We start from the raw sequence: 19,881 nt of genomic DNA on the forward strand, positions 1-19,881 counted from the left end.
TCTCTCTCTCTCTTCTACTATCTCTCTCTCTCTCTCTCTCTCTCTCTCTCTCTCTCTCTCTCTCTCTCTTAAATGTTCGATCTCTCTCACTCTCTCCCTCCTACAAAATCCGGCCAACTCCTTCATCGTCGACAAAGACGACGACTATGATCTCCGTGTACATGAAGAGGACGGCACTGTTCGGTCAAGGACTCCGATCATGCAATTCGTGAAATTGGTGAGTCACAATCTTATCTCTCTCCGATCAAGAAGCCTGGCGAGGTGATCGACTTCAAGTCCAGAAACGGCTAGGAAACCTGACTTCGGCGACGAAGCCATCGGTGAGCCTTAATTGCAAAGCGACCATCACCGACCACAAGAGGCGGAGGTTGTGATACTTGAACACGAGATCGGCGGTGGTGGCGGTGAATAAGATCTCCTTCTCTTCTCTCCGGTTTGTTTTCCGGCGATTCAATCTTTGCGTTCTGCTTTCAATTAATTTATGTTCTTGTTATTTCATTGTGGCTGGTTTGATTTTTTTCTTGGCTTTCTGTCATTGGCCTATAATGATCAACGTTTTTACTAAGGGTTGATCTGTGTGTTGATTTGTGTAACTTATGTGAGACCTTATTATTATTATTATTATTATTATTATTATTTTTATTATTTCCATTTCAAGTTGAGACCTTCTTGTTGCTATATTGGTTTGATATATATTGGAATTCTTTGCACGCGTGCGTGCATTTTGTGTATTTATGTTTTGTTTATTTGTATGGAATAGGTTGTATTTAGAGCCTAATATATATGAAAATGATCTACTGAGGTGGTTATTGGGTGTCAGTAACTTTTACTAGGTTCAGTAACCAAGTTATTAGGGGGTCAGTAACTCGATTATTAGGGTTAGTAATTCGATTATTTTCTAGTAAATCTTCTTTTCCATTACATTAAGCTAAAATAAGTTGATTATTAGGGGTCAGTAACCAAGTTATTGGGGGCTAGTAACTGATTATTGGGGGTCAGTAACTAATTATTGGGGGTTAGTAACCAAGTTATTGGGGGTCAATAACCGAGTTACCGGTAACCGAAATCTGGCGACCGGAGAAAATCTAAGTTACTATGGGTCAATAACCGACGACCGAAGAAATTCCGGCAACCGATGACCGGAGTCCGGTGAGGTTCCGACAAAGTCTTCTCACTCTTTTACTTTCTCTCTCCTTATACATGTTGAAGTGGTGAGGGTGAAATTGTCTTAAAAGTATACAAAAATTATTATTTTATTATGACTTTAATATAGATTTGTGTATTTAGACACAAATAAGAACACCTTATATTAGAATGGACTCATGTCTATTAAATTTATTAGAATGAGCAATAAGGGGTTTAAATTAGTACTAAATAGACATTTTCCTAAATAGGAACCATTAAATTGTATGTTTAATTGTAACCAACGGTCCATATTAGAAGGCCTTTTGATTTAAAATTTTCAAAAGAACCCACCATCTTGTGACACATGGCCGCAGGGCTACACTTCTTGCATGTAGTGATGGGTGCATGTGTTGCACGCCTGATCTAGAAGCACTATGTGCTTTTAACGCGGAGTCTGTTGCTGTCACATGGTTGATGTCAGCCACGTGAAGACCTAGATCTTTAAAATGAAGGTCTGAGTCATGGGTCTAACCCAGGTGATGACGCAATGCTCGTTTGGGTTTTTTTTTTTTTTTTTTTTTTCTTTTTTCATGGGTGGAGGTATGATTTTTAGGGCTGGGTCATGAAGCTGATGTCGATGATGACCCAGGTCATAAAAGGACTTGTGGTGGACTTACTCTTAAGAGATAAGCATGGATGATTTTCATAATTTTCATCTTCAAGCTTTGTGCACTTAGGGTAATGCATTAGACACCTAAAATTGGATCGAAATACATGACTTAGGTAGTTAAGTACTACACTCTAGAGAAGTCTTTTGTCATCCCCAAAAGAGAATGTCCCTTGTTATCCCTGGGAGGGATGCAAAGAGAGAAATTGACTAATTAAAATGACATCGTTCACTTTAGAAGTGTCATTGTTTGCAAGGGAGGCTAGAGGTGAAAACCTTAAGTCCTAACTCTCATCCATTTCGTTACATCCAATTTAGCTTATCATATGTTACATTTCAAGTATCCATTTAGCAAGTCTCAATTGAATCATTATGAAACAAAAAATCAATCTACCCCATATTGCATATAATCACCATGAACTTTGGTTCACTTGTGAGCCATTGTTTGTGACCGGTACAAATGCATATGCACTTAACATCCTTTAGGTTTTTTTAGGTAGAGTGAGTTTTCCAATCTCTTGAGTACGATATCCTTTACTCATAATCTCTTACACTATAACTTACCTTGATACTTGAAGTTGGCTCTTTAGCTAACAACATTCTTTATGTCTTCAAATTTATGCAACTTCATTTCCTTCCTCTTCAAATCAGATACCATTTATTATCATGTCACCGATTAGCACTAATATATTCCAATCCTTTCTATCTTTCATCTCTATCCTCACCACACTATTTCTCCGTTTAAACACATTCTCAAGCACTAGATTATGACAAATTCTAGATTAAACTAGATAGCTTGATTATGATCTAGAAAGACTAAAATGTAGGGCTGGGCATGGGACGAGACGGGACGGGATTAGGGTCATCCCACGTCCCGTCCCTGACATTGCACACGGGACAGGACCGGGACGGGCCTTACGTTTTTAAGACTTTATCCCACGCGAGTCCCGTCTCAGACGGGACCGGGATGGGACGGGCCCAATCCCGCTATCTCGGCCCAATATCAAAAGCCCAAACTAAAAAATAAATACATAACCTTATACCAATAAAGATTGCATCATCTCAATCCATAGTTCATAAATAGAATTAAACTAGAGTAACATCAATAATCCACAATTACTCAAGTTCACACATCATAAAGTTCAAAAGAAAACATGAAAACATAGTAGTAAATCTGATAGCACAACAATACAAGTTGCTCCAAGCTGGCTGCTCCAAATACAAACAATTTCAACCCTAAACATCGATGACAATACCGGTTGGGTCGCATAATTACTTTCTTTTCTCTCGCCATCATTTTCGAGTAATTCCCTCTACATTCAGCCATTCACAATAAACTTATTCAACTTTATAGATAATCAAGCAAGAAAGTGAAGCTTCTTTGAATACACACATATAGATAATCACATATGTAGCTCTGAATGCACACATATGTAGCTCTTTATACACACATATTACATATAGATATTCACATGAAATCTATATGCAACATTATGAGTGGGGATTAAAGCCTTTTGACCTGGTTAAATTTCTGCTGCTTAAAAATATGGATTCCTTCTAATGTCAATTCTACTTTGTAATTCCCATCTTTAGGAGCCTGTAGCCTTTGTTTTATAAGCCTACTGGTTGGCCTGCTCTTTTTTGCTCTTGTTCACCATTAAGTTCTACACAGTTGTTTTATGAGTTGAATCTAGCCCTTGTTTATCTATACATGCACTTCCATTTACAGCAAGAAAATAACCCCTTGATCATGTATCTTATTCAGAAAATCTAGGATACATTAACACATCCAATACATCAAATTTTGACTTGTTACCTTTAACATTAGATCAGTTTTGTACAATCATAGACTAACTAATTCATGATCATGGTAAGCACAATAATTATATCCTGAATCATTCTAATTCATGTATATATTAGTAAACGCAATAGATAATCACATAAATCTATAAATAATCACATATGCAGCAACAACAACTAATTACCAGTAGCTCACCTTTACTCAACACCTATAGAATTCATTAATCATTGACCAAGTATCCTCCAACCTCCCAGCATTGACATAGTAATCAAGTAAAATCTCATATGTTTCTTGATTTCTCTCAGCACCCAAATCACCCATCACCCCCAAAACTCTAACTGCAAGTCCTAACAAACCTTTCTTCAAAAACCCTCTAAGCAAAACATTGTAAATCTTTATTCTTGGCCTAAACCCCAGAAATATCATCTCTTGAAACAATACATCAGCCTCCAAAGTCCTGCCTATACTTCCTAAGGCATCAATCAAATAAGAATACTATACCGAATTGGGTCTTAATCCAATAGCTTCCATTTGACCAAGAGCCACGACCTTGTCAACATGCCCAGCTCTACAAAAGTCCTATACAAACTGTTGTATGACTCAAAAGAAATCTCCCCTCCTATACTTGGGCCATTTGGGTGGTCAGAAATTGAATGAGTTTGGTCGTTTAAAGCGTAGTTATAGAAGAGTAAACAACGTTACAGGACATGGTTCATTACCTTGCTCAGATTAGCGGGCGCCGAGGAGGAGGCGGGCGGTGAGGTTAGGTGAGGCGGTGGAGGAGTTCAAGGAGGACTGACCGAGGCGGTGGAGGACTGGCCGAGGCGGTTTGGCTGGATTGGGATCTCAAGCATCATCGATTGAGGTTGTGAGGTTTGGCTGGATTGAGGAGGGTTGAGAGCGATTTCCCTTTTAGAAGTTTAGGGTTCTTGCGATGAAACTGAAAGACAGAAAAGTGAAAGACTGCAGCCATAGTGAGATGAGTTAGTATTAGGGTTGAAAAATGTAAGGTTGAGATCAAAACATCTAAAAAACCAATGGCTCAGATTAGTCTATTTTTTTACATGGGACGGGACGGGCCTGACGGGCCTCAATTTTTCAGTCCCGCGTCCCGTCCCGTTGTTTCTCTATGGGATGGGTTTGGGCCTTGTGTTTTTAGAATTAGATCCCGTCACATCTTGTCAAATTTCGGGACGAGATCGGGATAAGACCGGGATTTAGGTTTTTTTATGTCCACCCCTACTAAAATGCGCCTTACCTGTTTCAGAAATCAAAAAATACCTACATAGCAATACCCGTTCAACTCAAATTCATCTATAACAATCGGCATACGCTCTTCCTAAGCCTCATAATGGTACACCACTTCAATTACAATGTCGAATTCGTCGGTTACAAACCTAGTACACGAAGCATTCCAAAATTGAAAATGTTTTCTTTTCAACCCCTTTTCATTGCAAAAGAGTAGAATACATCTTTGTCGACTTCCTTCGTTGTCATTGTTCCCAACTCAAACTGCTTTCCAAGTCTCAAGTACCAACATGTTAGAGTATGTTGTTCCATAATTGTCAAATCAATCCAGAAGCTCTTTTCTTGTTGCCCTGCAGCTCTGCTACTTGCCATCCCAATATAGATGGACATCTTAAAACACTTGAAAATGGGTCAATTTGAATATGACCGTCTTAGGCTCTTAGCACCCTGATTGAAAGTCCACGAATACAATTATTTGCCCAAGAGGAGATAGAAGGTTCTGCGTACAAATTCTTTAGTGATGCTGATACTCCAAATCTTGAAAACTTTGATGTCAAGGAGGGTTTTTTGAAGAATGCCAAATCCCTCAGCAAAGCCAGGATTAAAATCGCAGTCATGCATGCTGCAGCAACCTCACTCCATCCTTGATCATGATGATCGAATTCATAGACTTTTTTCGTCCAAAAAAAAAAAATATATATTCATAGACTTTTTCAAGCGATTCTTGATCACTGTCAGATATCTGAAAGTTTCCGGCCCTATATTGGGGTAAAGTATGCTCTTTCCTTGGTGGTTGGTAAGCTTTTACATTGCAATGCTATTATGTGTTGAGGAGTCTTTGATGTCATTCAATTTGAAGGCTCCAGATATTTGTTTTTTTTTGGAAAAAAGGCTCCAGATATTGGGTTCCTATATTCTCTGCCTACATTTCATCATCAGAACCACTTGGAGCTTCAAAGTTTTCTGCTCTTGGTAGTTGCTGACAATTTTTCTCAATGTATCCCCCAATCTGGAATCTCCTGTATTTGAACATGCAAGTAAATGTTGATTTACACATTGGCAAATGGTAATACAGATATAGCATGCGAAGATCGTAATTTTAACTCCTTTATTTTGAATGATCTATAGCAATGTAGTAGTGTTATTCATGACAAAGGTTTATTCGTCCATGAATGGTGTCCACTCGAATCTGTGCCTATGTGTTTGTTGTCACACCTCAAGACAATTTGCTCACTGGGGTTCAAATGATGGCCAGATAAGATGGAATTAGCAGAGTACTTAATAAAGCACAGTGTTTTTGAATAAGGTGACAGTCTATACTTGTAGTTTCCTTGAATTTGTCACAGAATTATTCCTCAAATTTTCATACTTCCCAATAGGTCCAAAGACTTGTTGCATTGAATGGATTCTAGGGAAGACAGACGAGTATACAAAAGGAATGGATCCTACCTAGCTGAACTGCTGAAGCATGCTGAAGTTTTGTAAGTGGATACCTTGTTGCCTATTGAACTTGAGTTACTGTACTGTGATTCTGAGTTCTTAGCTCAAAATTTTTAGTCTGTATCATGGGAGGATTTGTTGTCTATTGCTGGTGTTTGTAACTCTCTAAATTAGTCTTTTAAAGGTAAAAACAACATGTAAATGTTTTTTTTTTTTTTTTTTTTTTTTTTTTTCGACCCTGCCATCTTGTTCACCTCATCAGGAAAGTATCATATGGCTTTGACGAGTGTGGCCACTTTGGGTAGCCAAGCAAAGATATCAAATTTGATTCTTTTTGGAGTTGACCAAAATGAAGTCATAGACAGATCGACCTGCTAACTTAGCTTTGAGCGACTGCAGAATGTAAATGCCATATTTTCCTGTACCTATTTAGTGTGATCATGAATGTACTAATTAGAATGCCAAAAGAAAAAGAAAAAGGGAGAATAGAATTGATTGCTTTGCTGCAACTTCACGCATGTAACTCTATGAATTGGTTACATATACAATCCAAGCTTTTGTGTTTTTAAAGCAGAAGCACCATATTCCTTGGGTCCATGACAACCATATATTTCCCATATGAAAATACCAGATACTTCATCCACATCCATACGCCTTCTTTTTCTCTTTCTATTTCTCTCTGTCAGCAATGTGGACAATATGAATCATGCAGGGCATAGACTCTCTTCGGACTAATCAGACTGCTATATAAACACAAGTTTAAGTGCCTGCCCTCTTCTGAAGAAACACTATCTGAATACTTCCTCTGTGTTCTTTTTATTGGTCACTCATTCATTAGTTCATTACCAATATGTCTTTTCAAACACCATATACCACAAAACATGATCTCATTTGATATTCCCTTAAGTTACTAGTAAGAAACTTGAATTTTCGGCTGAGGAAAGTTCAGCAATGGCAGCAGCATTGGCCGGAGAAGGCTTGGTACGGTCTGGAAGTAGCATGAACTGGCGGGCAACAAGCATGAAAGACATGTGGAATGATCAGCCAGATGCATTCCCGAGGAGTGGGAGGCAGGAAGAGGAGGAGGAGGAGCTGAAGTGGGCTGCGATGGAGCGGCTGCCCACTTATGAGAGGTTGAAGAAAGGGATGTTGGGGCATGTCATGAGCAATGGAAGGATAGTGCATGATGAGGTTGATGTTACAAAGCTTGCGGCTGATGATAAGAAGAAGTTGATGGATAGCATACTAAAGGTTGTTGAGGAAGATAATGAAAAGTTTCTCAGGAAGCTCAGGGACAGGACTGACAGGTTAGTGTGTTCATGTCTGATGTGTTCATTTCATTCTATGGCTTAGCTATACTAGGAAATTCTGTTGATAATTGCTTGGATCCTTATAAATATAGAGCTACTCAATGTAGGAGTGATTCTGTATGGACCTCCCAGTTTGCTCATTGGGCTCACCACTAGATTTTCCCAAATTTTATTTCACCTTTAGATATAGAGTTTGATAAGTAGGCAACCATCTTTCACTGACGAGAGTTCAAATGTATTTGAGGTTTGATTCAGTGACTTGTTGACATTCATTACCTAGTTTCATTCAAAAAATAGGGTGGGAATTGAGGTTCCAAAGATTGAAGTGAGATTCCAGCAATTATCGGTAGAGGGAGATGCATATGTTGGGACCAGAGCACTTCCAACTCTGTACAATTCCACCTTAAATGCAATAGAGGTACAATTCTAACCTCAAAAATTCCTGAGTCACTAAGAATGGAACGATTATTTGTAAGTTTAAATGAAATTTGATTTGGGAAAGAGAAGTGTCGTCTAGTACTTGGTAGGTAGAAAACTTCAAAATTTAATATTTGTAGCTTCAGGTTCTTCCTTATGCATTTGTATCTACTTCCTAAAGGCGATTCGTTCTTTTTGCATTGTTGTTTTTCAATCTCTATAGGGGGTTCTAGGACTTTGCAGGCTCTCTCCATCGAAGAAAAGGGTAGTGAAGATACTTCAAGATGTGAGTGGAATAGTGAGACCAGCAAGGTACATATCTGAAATCTTCATATAGTATTGTTTTCACTATAGACAGTATACAAGCTTTCACGATGGAATTTCGCATATACTATATGCAAAGTAAAACCTATTTATACATATGGTTCTGAAGTTCACATTTGATTTATTATTTTTTGTTTTCCAGAATGACTCTACTTCTTGGACCTCCTGGTTCAGGAAAAACAACATTCCTAAAAGCACTTTCTGGAAAACTTGATGATGATTTAAGGGTCTGTCTTACTTTCTTTCCCACTCTCTTACTCTGATTGCATCTTTATATATGTTTCTGGGTCTACAATTTCATGTCTCCTTGCTGGTACTTTGGGTGAACAGGTAACAGGAAAAGTCACCTATTGTGGTCATGAGTTCTCGGAATTTGTTCCTCAGAGAACTAGTGCATATATTAGCCAACATGATCTTCACTATGGTGAGATGACAGTACGCGAGACTCTGGATTTCTCCGGACGGTGCCTGGGAGTTGGAAACAGGTATGAAATGCTGGCAGAAGCATCAAGGCGTGAGAAACAAGCAGGCATACAGCCGGATCCTGAGATTGATGCATTCATGAAAGCCACAGCAGTGGCTGGCCAGAAAAGTAGTTTGATGACAGATTATGTTCTCAAGGTTTGCTTGCCAGACAAGAAACCAATAAATTCTTTTATCTCTTGCTTGACAAGCATAACATCTGCTGATTCTTTAACAGATACTTGGATTGGATATTTGTGCTGATACTATGGTGGGTGATGACATGAGGCGGGGAATATCCGGAGGGCAGAAGAAGCGTGTGACTACTGGTATGTATGAATTAATGTAAAAGGACAAAAGGAATTTTAACATTGTCATCTATAAAGGGGGCATTTAAGAAAGCAGTGATTTATTAATCAATTCCGTGGACATGTGTAGTTACTGAATCCTAAATGCTTTAATTGTATAATGTACAATGTTTCTAGTATATCTTCCTCTCTCAGACACACACAAACGCACACACGCACACACATTTACACTACAAACATGTATACAGAACGAAAATCTAAACAGCTTCCATTTATGTATGACAGTTTAGGTGCCGCCTATAGATATCGTTTTCTTTTAGATAGCGGTTATGCTACTTAGACTGCATCATCATTCAATTAATACCAAGTAAACATGTTAATTTTTATGAGGGATATATGTTATAGCTGTCAGGGAGGATTGAATCATGTTCATTTTCATTGGATGTAGGTGAAATGTTAGTTGGGCCAGCAAGAGCCTTTTTCATGGATGAAATATCAACAGGATTGGATAGTTCCACCACATTTCAAATTGTCAAGTACATGGGGCAGATGGCTCATATTATGGACATAACAATGATCATTTCTCTCCTGCAACCTGCACCAGAAACATTTGACCTCTTTGATGATATTATCCTACTCTCAGAGGGTCAAATCGTCTATCAAGGTTCCCGTGAGAATGTTCTTGAGTTTTTTGAACATATGGGCTTCCAGTGCCCCCAAAGGAAAGGGGTTGCAGACTTTTTGCAAGAAGTAACTTCCAAGAAGGATCAAGAACAATACTGGTTCAAAAGGAATCAACCTTACAGATTTATCACTGTACCAGAGTTTGCTCAAGCCTTCAACTCCTTTTATATTAGCCAAAGGCTTTCTGAAGAGCTAAGAGTCCCTTATGATAAGTCTAGAGCCCATCCTGGTGCTTTGTTGAGAGAAAAGTATAGAATCTCTAATTGGGAACTCTTCAGGGCCTGCTTCTCAAGGGAATGGCTACTGATGAAACGCAATTCATTCGTATACATATTTAAGACCACCCAGATAACAATCATGGCTATCATAGCATTGACTGTGTTCTTAAGAACGGAAATGAAAGCTGGTCAAATACAAGATGCAGCAAAGTTTTGGGGTGCTTTGTTTTTCAGTCTCATCAATGTCATGTTTAATGGGATGGCAGAGCTTGCCATGACAGTTTTCAGGCTTCCTGTGTTCTATAAACAGAGAGATGCATTGTTCTATCCGGGGTGGGCTTTCGGCTTGCCCCTTTGGCTCCTCAGAATTCCTATTTCAGTAATGGAGTCAGGCATTTGGATCATTCTTACTTATTACACCATTGGTTTTGCACCTGCTGCAAGTAGGTAGGTACTAATTTATCTAGTCTTGGTGCATTTATTTATCTGCTCCTGTTGATGACTTTTATTATTTTCAGGTTTTTCAAACAATTCCTGGCTTTCTTTGGAGTTCATCAGATGGCTCTCTCCCTCTTCCGTTTCATTGCAGCTGCCGGAAGAACAGAAGTTGTTGCACAAACAATTGGAACCTTTACCTTGCTACTGGTCTTTGTGCTTGGAGGTTTTATAGTTGCCAAAGGTAATTTATTTCTTTGGAACTTGGGAGTTTCCTTTACTTGAACTTGAAGTCCAACTGCCACATATTTATATGTTCACAACTCAAACCAAAACAAAACTTACATAATCGTAATCTGTTCATGATTATTTTAGCAAATATCAGAAACAGATACTACTTTTATTTGTGCAGATGACATTAAACCATGGATGATCTGGGGCTACTATATTTCTCCCATGATGTATGGACAAAATGCCATTGCTATCAATGAGTTTCTTGATAAAAGGTGGAGCAGCGTAAGTTATCAGACCTACTAAAGCCTAGAAGAAGCAACTCTAGGCAACTCTAAACAAAACTTCATATTACTATTGATATTGAATTAGTAGTCTTTTTTCTTCTTGGCTATTGCATAAGTATCATCTTGTGTCACAGCCCATAAATGGTTCTAGCCAACCCACAATTGGAAAGACCCTCCTCAAGGAAAGAGGACTGTTTTTAGACGAATATTGGTATTGGATTTGCATTGGAGCACTCTCGGCATATTCTCTTCTTTTTAACGTTCTTTTCATTGCAGCACTGACATTTTTGAAGCGTACGTTTCTCACTATATCATTAAGTAATTTTCTTTGCTTTTAAATTAGGAACCCTCTACTCATTGTGCTCATCCTGTAACTCTTTCAGCACTTGTCGATTCTAAAGCAGTAATTTCAGATGAACCCTCTGATCACAATACTAAGAAGCACTTGACATCCAATTCAGATGGTTGGTGTGGCTTATGCTATTTATGCTATTGGTGTGGCTTTTACTTTGGTGTCCATGATATTTTATTCTGATGATGACAGTGATGGATATGTTAACTAGTGCGTAATAGCTTATCAGTTACTGCGTTCTAAATTTTCTCATTTGCTATCTCTATATGTAGGCACTGATACTCTAGTGAGCACTACCAGAGGGACTACAAGATCAAGCATGAGTTCTTCGAACAATAAAACTCGAAGAGGAATGGTGTTGCCCTTCCATCCTCTTTCACTTGTTTTTGACCATGTTAATTACTATGTGGATATGCCTGCTGTAAGTCACTTCATTCCATACACCATGCTATATAAATTAGGAGATTATAAAACCAAATGCATAGATCAAGTTGTTTTTAAGAAATCTTTATCTTTTTTCAACTCTTAAAGTTGGAGTTTACTGGCTTATAATGCCGGATGTAAACTTTAGATCCAACGAGTGCTTTCTCATACCATCAGGAAATGAAGAGTCAAGGGATTGTAGAGAGCAGATTACAACTGCTACAAGATGTCAGAGGTGCTTTCAGGCCAGGTGTCTTAACAGCTTTAGTAGGAGTTAGTGGTGCTGGAAAGACAACCTTGATGGATGTTTTATCAGGAAGGAAGACTGGTGGGTACATTGAAGGTAGTATAAGCATTTCTGGTTACCCGAAAAACCAAGCTACATTTGCTCGAGTTAGCGGTTATTGTGAACAAAATGACATCCATTCTCCTTATGTGACTGTCTATGAATCTCTTTTGTATTCGGCATGGTTGCGTCTTGCTTCAGACGTAAAGAAGGAAACAAGAAAGGTACTTTGATGATATTGTTTTATGTACAAATTTATTTTGTTAACTGTAATAAAATTTCAAGTTTTCCAGCTGAGAACATATTTAACTGTTGACATAAAATTCATCATGATGTTTAAGTAATATTTACTTATGTAGACAACATTGAGCTTCACAAATGTTATCATTTATCGTACAGATGTTTGTTGAAGAAGTCATGGAACTAGTTGAGCTTAACCCACTGAGGAATGCTTTAGTCGGACTTCCAGGAGTAGATGGTCTTTCAACTGAACAGAGAAAGAGGCTCACAATAGCTGTAGAGTTGGTAGCCAATCCCTCCATAATCTTTATGGATGAACCTACATCAGGTCTTGATGCTAGAGCTGCTGCAATTGTTATGCGCGCTGTAAGGAACACAGTAGATACTGGCCGAACTGTTGTGTGCACAATCCACCAACCAAGCATAGATATCTTTGAAGCTTTCGATGAGGTATGGTTCATCTCTTGACTCAATAATTTTTATACCAGCTCTGCTTGCAATCCTTAGCACTCTCTGCTAGCTGTCTAACTATCTTAACATGCTGCTGTTTCTTTTGCAGCTACTTTTGATGAAAAGAGGAGGGAGAGTTATTTATGCTGGACCCCTAGGTCCTCATTCGCACAAACTTGTTGAGTACTTTGAGGTGAGTTCTTCCTAATATGCTTGACTGGTTAAATAATGAATTCTAAATTCATAATATGTTAGTATGTAGGAATAGGTAATTGTTTACTGGTAACTTGCACCTGTGACCAAAGAAAGACTAGCTGTCTAGTTCAAATAGAACATAAAGACAGTGAGTCTTGAAGACCAACTTGATTGAGAACAAGTCATATTAATTGTAGTAGGAAATGGAAAACAAGGATTCATGTGACCTAATTCAACTGATTATAACGAGCATGGTGATGGTGAACACTTGTCCAAGTTTCACTGATGATTGGAAACCTCTTGTAGAGTATTCAAGGGGTTCAAAAAATTAGAGATGGGTACAATCCTGCCACATGGATGTTAGAAATCAGCTCCACTGCAGTTGAGACTCAACTCCACATTGATTTTGCAGAAGTTTATGCCAATTCGAACCTCTATAGGTAAGGAAAATATATCATCATACTCTTCACCACCTCCATTGTGTGCTGAGGGTTAAGAATCTTCTCTTAATACTTAACCAATTTTCAGGAGAAATCAGGAACTCATTAAGGAGCTAAGCACTCCACAACTAGGTTCCAAGGATCTTTACTTCCCAACCCGCTACTCACAAAGCTTCTTAACTCAGTGCAAGGCTTGCTTCTGGAAACAACACTGGTCTTACTGGAGGAATTCGCACTACAATGCAATCCGGTTTTTCATGACAGTTGTTATTGGTATCTTATTTGGTGTAATCTTTTGGGGAAAAGGAGACAAGATGTATGTGCATCTCTATTAACAGTAGCTACATTATTGTTTCATGTCCATGTTCATGTCTCTGAAAAATAGCATGGAAGTTCACAAGAAACTAAATGACTATGTATTGTCTACAGACACAAACAGCAAGACCTGATCAACCTGTTGGGAGCAACTTACGCAGCTGTTCTTTTCCTCGGAGCCTCCAACGCTTCTGCGGTGCAATCTGTTGTGGCAATTGAGAGAACAGTATTCTACCGTGAGCGAGCAGCAGGAATGTATTCCGAGTTGCCTTATGCCTTTGCTCAGGTAATAGATAGGTGCATGCTTCTATGTCTTTCCTAATTTTTCTCTGTTCTGTAATCGTTACTCATTATATTCTTTTGGAGTTGCAGGTGGCTATAGAAACAATTTATGTTGCAATACAGACATTCATCTATGCACTTCTGCTATATTCCATGATTGGATACCAGTGGAAGGTGGCCAAGTTCTTGTATTTCTATTACTTCATATTCATGTGCTTCACATACTTTTCAATGTACGGAATGATGGTGGTTGCCCTAACTCCTGGACACCAGATTGCTGCCATTGTTATGTCTTTCTTCCTCAGCTTCTGGAACTTGTTTTCTGGTTTCCTCATTCCTAGACCGGTACGTCATTAGCACTACTAAAACGAAATAAAAAGACTAAACTTAGATTTTCAATTTCAATATATCGTATCAACCAAATAGTTCATGCTCTAATATTGCAGCTAATCCCAATATGGTGGAGGTGGTACTACTGGTGTTCCCCAGTAGCTTGGACAATCTATGGCATTTTCACATCTCAAGTAGGTGATAATAAGAGTTTACTCGATATCCCGGGTGCAACACCAAAGGCAGTTGATGCATTCCTTAAGGAGTACCTAGGATACGACTACGACTTTCTTGTACCAGTAGTCCTTGCTCATGTTGGTTGGGTACTCCTCTTCTTCTTTGTATTTGCCTATGGTATCAAATTCCTCAACTTCCAAAGAAGATGAGAAACTTCCATAGTTCCCTGTGTTTCGAAAAATAGGTCTACAGTTACCAGTCATACGACAGCTACTTGAGCTCATCAAAAGGCATATAAAGTCTTATGCTACAATTTCTCCTTCTGTTAGAATCTTTTTTTCTTTTTTGGTCTACTACTTGTGTAGCTTTTCTGCTTCTTCCAAACCAGAAAATGTAAGGCTTAAACCATAATACTCAGGTGTCCTACAGTACATATTGGTCTTTTCGACAAAAAATTCTATATCTGCAGTTAAGTTGGAAGCAACTACCCATAGCATAACAATATAGAGCAAAAACATAGATTGAGAAAAACATAGATTGAAATAAAATAGGCTCAAGTAATAGTACATCTAGGAGGGTGGGAGAGAAAGAAACAAAAAGTAAGATCATGGAATCTAGTCACAAAATAGATCACAAAAAGAAAAACCCACTACATTCTGTGAATAAGATTAGTATACAATCATCTCTCTCAGCAAATTTAAATTAACACTACTCTATATACTATTTTAGTATACATATGTATGTATATCTTCAGGGCAAAAATTGAGATGATATGACTGCAAAAGCTTCTACATGTAAAAGAAGATACACACTAGTGACAGTCCAGAAAAGTTAATAGTCAAGACTAGGAGAAAATAGTATGGTGAATGTGCTCCAAGTGCTCTGCTGTCTATTCATGGCAAGTGCCAATATCTCAATAAGCTCATCGACTGCATCAAAGACATCTTGTCCTGCATCATCATGCTTCAGCTTCCAGCTTCTAGAACTTTTATCAACAGCTGCGAAGAAAATAAATATCAAGAAGTCGTAAGGCAGTCTAATCTTTCTTCGAAATAATAAGTCCAATTCTACCACCAATAGACCATTGCAATACCCAAAATGCAATTGACTATAAAGCCATAAGGCAGTTTAATCTTCATTGAAATAATGAATCCAATTCCACTGCCATAGAACATAGGAAGACTCAAAAAGCAACGGACTAATTTCCAAAGACAAATAGCAAACAGTTATTATCAGAAGTATAAACTAAAGACTCTACATTTCTGATACATGGAAGAGAAAGAAAAAAAAAATATCTACTAAAACAAAACAACTGCACAATATCCAAAGAATGAAGAGCGTGCATTTACTTTTTCCTTCAGAATCATCGCCAGGTGAAGAAATCTGAGTGATAGCAGCATCAGGTATGTTTTCAAAAAGGGATTGCAAGGAAGGCGGACCCAGTGTGCTTCTTGCAGCTGCTGCAACTACAGCAGCAGATAGAACGGCAAAGTTGTCGCGCTCACCGCCATCTTCATCATCACTAACATTGATAAGCTAAACCCAGCCATAGGCCCAGCAGCTGCAGTGAGAGAAATATTCTCCTCCCTAGTAATGTGAAAAACTCGCTTCACAATATTTCCCACAGCAAGCTCTGCAATCATATTCACCAAACATTACAAGGATAATAGATAAGTGAGCCTCTGTCCTTAAAACAAACAAAAAAAATATTACAGTACTTCTGATATGATACTCTGAATTAGAAAACCCTGGCATGGAGGCACACTTAGCGACACAAGTAGTCTTTCCACCTTTGATAATATAATAATTCAGCACACTAGCTTGATTTATAACTTCACAAACTTAACAGAAATTTAAAACTGGTTAGTGAATGCTCTGTAGAGAAAGTTATGCTGATATATTTTAACAAAATAGGGTAATTATATCTCGTTCACACTTGTGGGATATATAATTTAGTAAGAACGCCGTTTCCTAGCTTCTTGAACCCAAAGATATGTTGCCCTCAAGTTCTTCCGACTCCTAAAGGCAATATAAATCTACAAGTCCGATAAAAAAACAATCCATTCAATTTACTACAATTTTCAGTGGGCGAATTAATAATTTGAGAGGGTGCAATGCCACTCATATTATGAAACCATTCAACCCGTAATTGTACATATAAATAACTAAAAGTTCGGATATAACTTTACCCACTAGCAAAAACCGGCTTGATAAAAGTGAACTGTTAATTACATCTGTAAAATAGATATTATGAAGTAACATAATTTTTACATTAACAAAATACGTGAATACCAATTTCATTCTCAAGAGAGCCTGATCAGCAATTTTTATCTAGGCCTAAAAGAGACGTCACATTGTCAGTTAGTCATGTAAAACTCAATGCGCTCATAAATTAGCTCAGTTGTCTTTCGAAACAATATAAAGGACAAACAGTAAGCCAATTAAATAATAGACAAACAAATACTAACACATACCGTAATAGAGACTTCAATGAAGGGGAAATAAATTCCTTGGACTGACAATAAGGAATCCCAGTTAATCAAATCGCATCCTTTGCTCAGTTGGACTGAAACCTTTCTCATACATAGCTTTTAGCCATAAGTTTGCCTCGTCTGTCCTCCCATGCTTAAGAAAACCTTGTACTAAGATGTCATAAGTCCATCGATTGGGCTCATACCCTTTCTGGGACATCCTATAGAATAATGCACAAGCATGGTCCATGTTGCTATTAGTGAAATTTCTAAGTAACAAATTGTATGTGTACACATCTAGCGGAAAACAGTTAGCAATTACTTCTTCCAAGTTCTCAATCTGTTGGCTCACCCAAATACGACCAGAAAATGCACCAATAAGCAGACCAAGGATTGAATTATCAGAGATTCCAATTTGCAAGTCTCTTAGACGAACCCAAGCCTTGTAGAGCTCTTGACTTTTCAAGGAATTTAGAAGAAGTATGTTGCCAATAAAAGATGTAATCTGGCGGCCAACTTTCTCTAAGTCGTTAATGAGGCTTACTGCTGTATCGTATTCATTATTCCAGCAGAGCGACTGTATAAGAAACTCATAGCAGTTATTGCTTGGAACAATTCCCTTCTCTCTCATTTCCTCAAGCAACGCAAGTGCAAAATCTGGCTTTCTAGCCTTGCTCATACCCATGATCATTAGGCTGTAAAGTCTTCTCCCTAAATTTCTTCTCTGACGCAGATCATTGAAGTAGTTCAAAGCATCCGAATATTTTTCCTTCTTCAAATAACTATGCAACATAAGAACATCAGTTCTCAAATTAGCTACAATCCCACTCTGCTGCATCATCTGTAATACTTTTCTAGCTAAATCAGGCCTTCTGGCATGCCCAGCTCCATAGATGAAGTAATTGTATATCCGAGTAGTACCTTTCTGGCAAGACAACTGCATCTCCAGTAAGGTCATAAATTGATTGTCTGGATTTTCCGTATTACATAAAGAGCAAATTACATCTCGGAACACCTTATGATTTGCTAAGTGACCATGTTGTTGCATTTCAATCAGAAGTCTAGCAGCAATTTCACCCTTATTTACCTGGCAAAAACTGTTTATCAAGCTGATGTACGTACTCTCTCTACAAACTAAACTTGCTTCACTTATTCTAATAAGTTGCTCATATATCAAATAAGCATCATCTACCCTGTTAGTCCTGCAAAGAGTAGCAATGAACTTGTCATAGGTGGAACCACTCGGCATAAGATTCCGCTCTAAAGCAAAAAGAACCAACTGCTTCATCTTATCAAGCTTTCCCTCTCTACACAGAGCATCTGCCAATATAGAAAATGTTTTCCTGCCTGGAAAATAACCTTGGTCAAGAGAACATTCCAGCATTTTGTATGCCTCATCCGCACTGCCATTCCCGCAGAAAGTATTGATCAAATAATTGTAAGCCATGCTATTGGGGGTGAGCCCAAACTCGGACCTTGAATTATACAATTCAACCGCAATATCCAGCAGTCCCACTTTGCAGAAGAAGCATAAGACAACATTCATAGTGACCGTATCGGGTGAAACCTCACGCTCCTTCATCTCCAAAATGAGATCACAAACCTCCTCAAGTCTAGCCTCCCTCAAAAGTTCACTAATCAAAATATTATACCTACAAACATCCGGAACATACCCTTCCAACGACTGCTTACTCAGTAAAAACTCCAATGCCTGATCTAACCTCCCCGCCTTAGCAAGATCTCCAATCCACACTGCATAAGCCCTCCCCATCAAAACCACCTCCAAGTCATGAAACTCATTCATCAGCTTCGCAGCATGCTTGAAATTCTTATGCTGACAAAGCGCACGAACAAGAACCCCAACTTGAGACCCGTTGGCCTTCCCCTGCGACACCAATCTTCTCAAATACTCCTCCGCCTCATCCAGCCGATTCTGCTTGCATAACCACTTCAGCATGACCGAATGCGTGACGTCATTCTCAAATCCCTTCAAGGCAATCTGTTGAGCTATGACATGAACGGCGTCGAAGCAATTCTCCTCCACCAGTGAATTCAACAGCACATGATATCCAAAATTATCTAAATCGAGCCCCTGAAACCGCATTTTACCGAACAGCTGTAGCGCAAGCTCGGGCTTGCCGGAGACGGCGTAGCCGATGACCAACGTGTCGTGGAACCTGACGCTGTGGTCGTACCGGTTGCTGCTGAAGGAGGAGAGGAAGTCGTGCATCAGCGACATGAGCTTGGCTCGTGAGAGGATCTTGAAGATGGCGTTGAAGGTGGCGCGTGTGTGGCGGAAGCTGCGCTGGCGGCCGACCCAGTCGAAGAATTTCAGGCAGGAGAGGACGTCCTGCTCCTTTTCGCTGCCGTGGCGGAGGACCTCGAGGACCAGAGCCTCCGTGAGGCGGAGGTCAAGATGCGAGAGGGCGAGGTCGGCGCGGTGGTGGAACGACACGTCGTACGACGAGTCGCGGAAGCGGTCGGCGTCGTCGGTGGCTTTGAGGATTTGGAAGATTTGGTGGAGGAAGAGGTTGTGGCCGGACTTGAACCATTGCTTGAAGGAGACGATGATGTCCTTGGACGGGATCGTTGCGACGGAGGAGGAGGCGGTGGAGAATGGGAGTGAAGTGGATTCAATGGCGGAGAGGAGGCCAAGGGACTTGGTCCGGTAACAACAAGAAGAAGATTTGGTTAGATTTTTGAGTGAAAACAGCATAGCTCAAATCTGTGTATGGGGATCGTGGAGGGGTTACTAGGGTTTATTGGGGGGTTTAGGGTCGGCCTGGCTGGGGGAGGTGGAGGGAGGAAGAGAGAGGGGACTGGGGTTTTGGGAACCAATGCGGATGCGATAGAGTTAAACTTGCCCTCGTTTGCAGCACTGATTTTTTTTTTTATGTAGGATTTGGAAATCGAAAGTCAGACAGTCAGTTCAATTTTCTTACCCACTTGTTGATTTATTAAAT

At 39.2% G+C, this 19,881-nt stretch overlaps 2 protein-coding genes across 2 annotated transcripts; one reads left to right on the top strand and one right to left on the bottom strand.

The window, feature by feature from the left end:
• Positions 1 to 7,280: 7,280 nt before the first annotated feature.
• LOC101314246 (pleiotropic drug resistance protein 2-like) lies at positions 7,281 to 14,656 on the top strand. The gene is made up of 20 exons (XM_004291497.1): positions 7,281 to 7,588; positions 7,889 to 8,009; positions 8,232 to 8,320; positions 8,475 to 8,559; positions 8,663 to 8,953; positions 9,033 to 9,123; positions 9,551 to 10,451; positions 10,523 to 10,683; positions 10,852 to 10,955; positions 11,092 to 11,251; positions 11,341 to 11,398; positions 11,601 to 11,730; positions 11,910 to 12,242; positions 12,418 to 12,708; positions 12,818 to 12,901; positions 13,210 to 13,343; positions 13,432 to 13,659; positions 13,773 to 13,944; positions 14,031 to 14,285; positions 14,387 to 14,656. Exons 1-20 carry the CDS (start codon positions 7,281 to 7,283, stop codon positions 14,654 to 14,656), a joined length of 4,266 nt encoding a protein of 1,421 aa, XP_004291545.1.
• A 517-nt stretch (positions 14,657 to 15,173) lies between these two features.
• Positions 15,174 to 18,901, bottom strand: LOC101314534 (pentatricopeptide repeat-containing protein At1g71210-like). Its single transcript, XM_004291498.1, has 3 exons — positions 16,922 to 18,901; positions 15,797 to 16,080; positions 15,174 to 15,445 (listed from the first exon to the last, which is right to left on the bottom strand). Exon 1 carries the CDS (start codon positions 18,873 to 18,875, stop codon positions 16,983 to 16,985), a length of 1,893 nt encoding a protein of 630 aa, XP_004291546.1. The 5' UTR covers positions 18,876 to 18,901; the 3' UTR covers positions 15,174 to 15,445; positions 15,797 to 16,080; positions 16,922 to 16,982.
• Between the last annotated feature and the right edge of the window lie 980 nt (positions 18,902 to 19,881).

Source organism: Fragaria vesca, linkage group LG2 (assembly GCF_000184155.1).
Source record: "Fragaria vesca subsp. vesca linkage group LG2, FraVesHawaii_1.0, whole genome shotgun sequence".
NCBI lineage: Eukaryota > Viridiplantae > Streptophyta > Magnoliopsida > Rosales > Rosaceae > Fragaria > Fragaria vesca.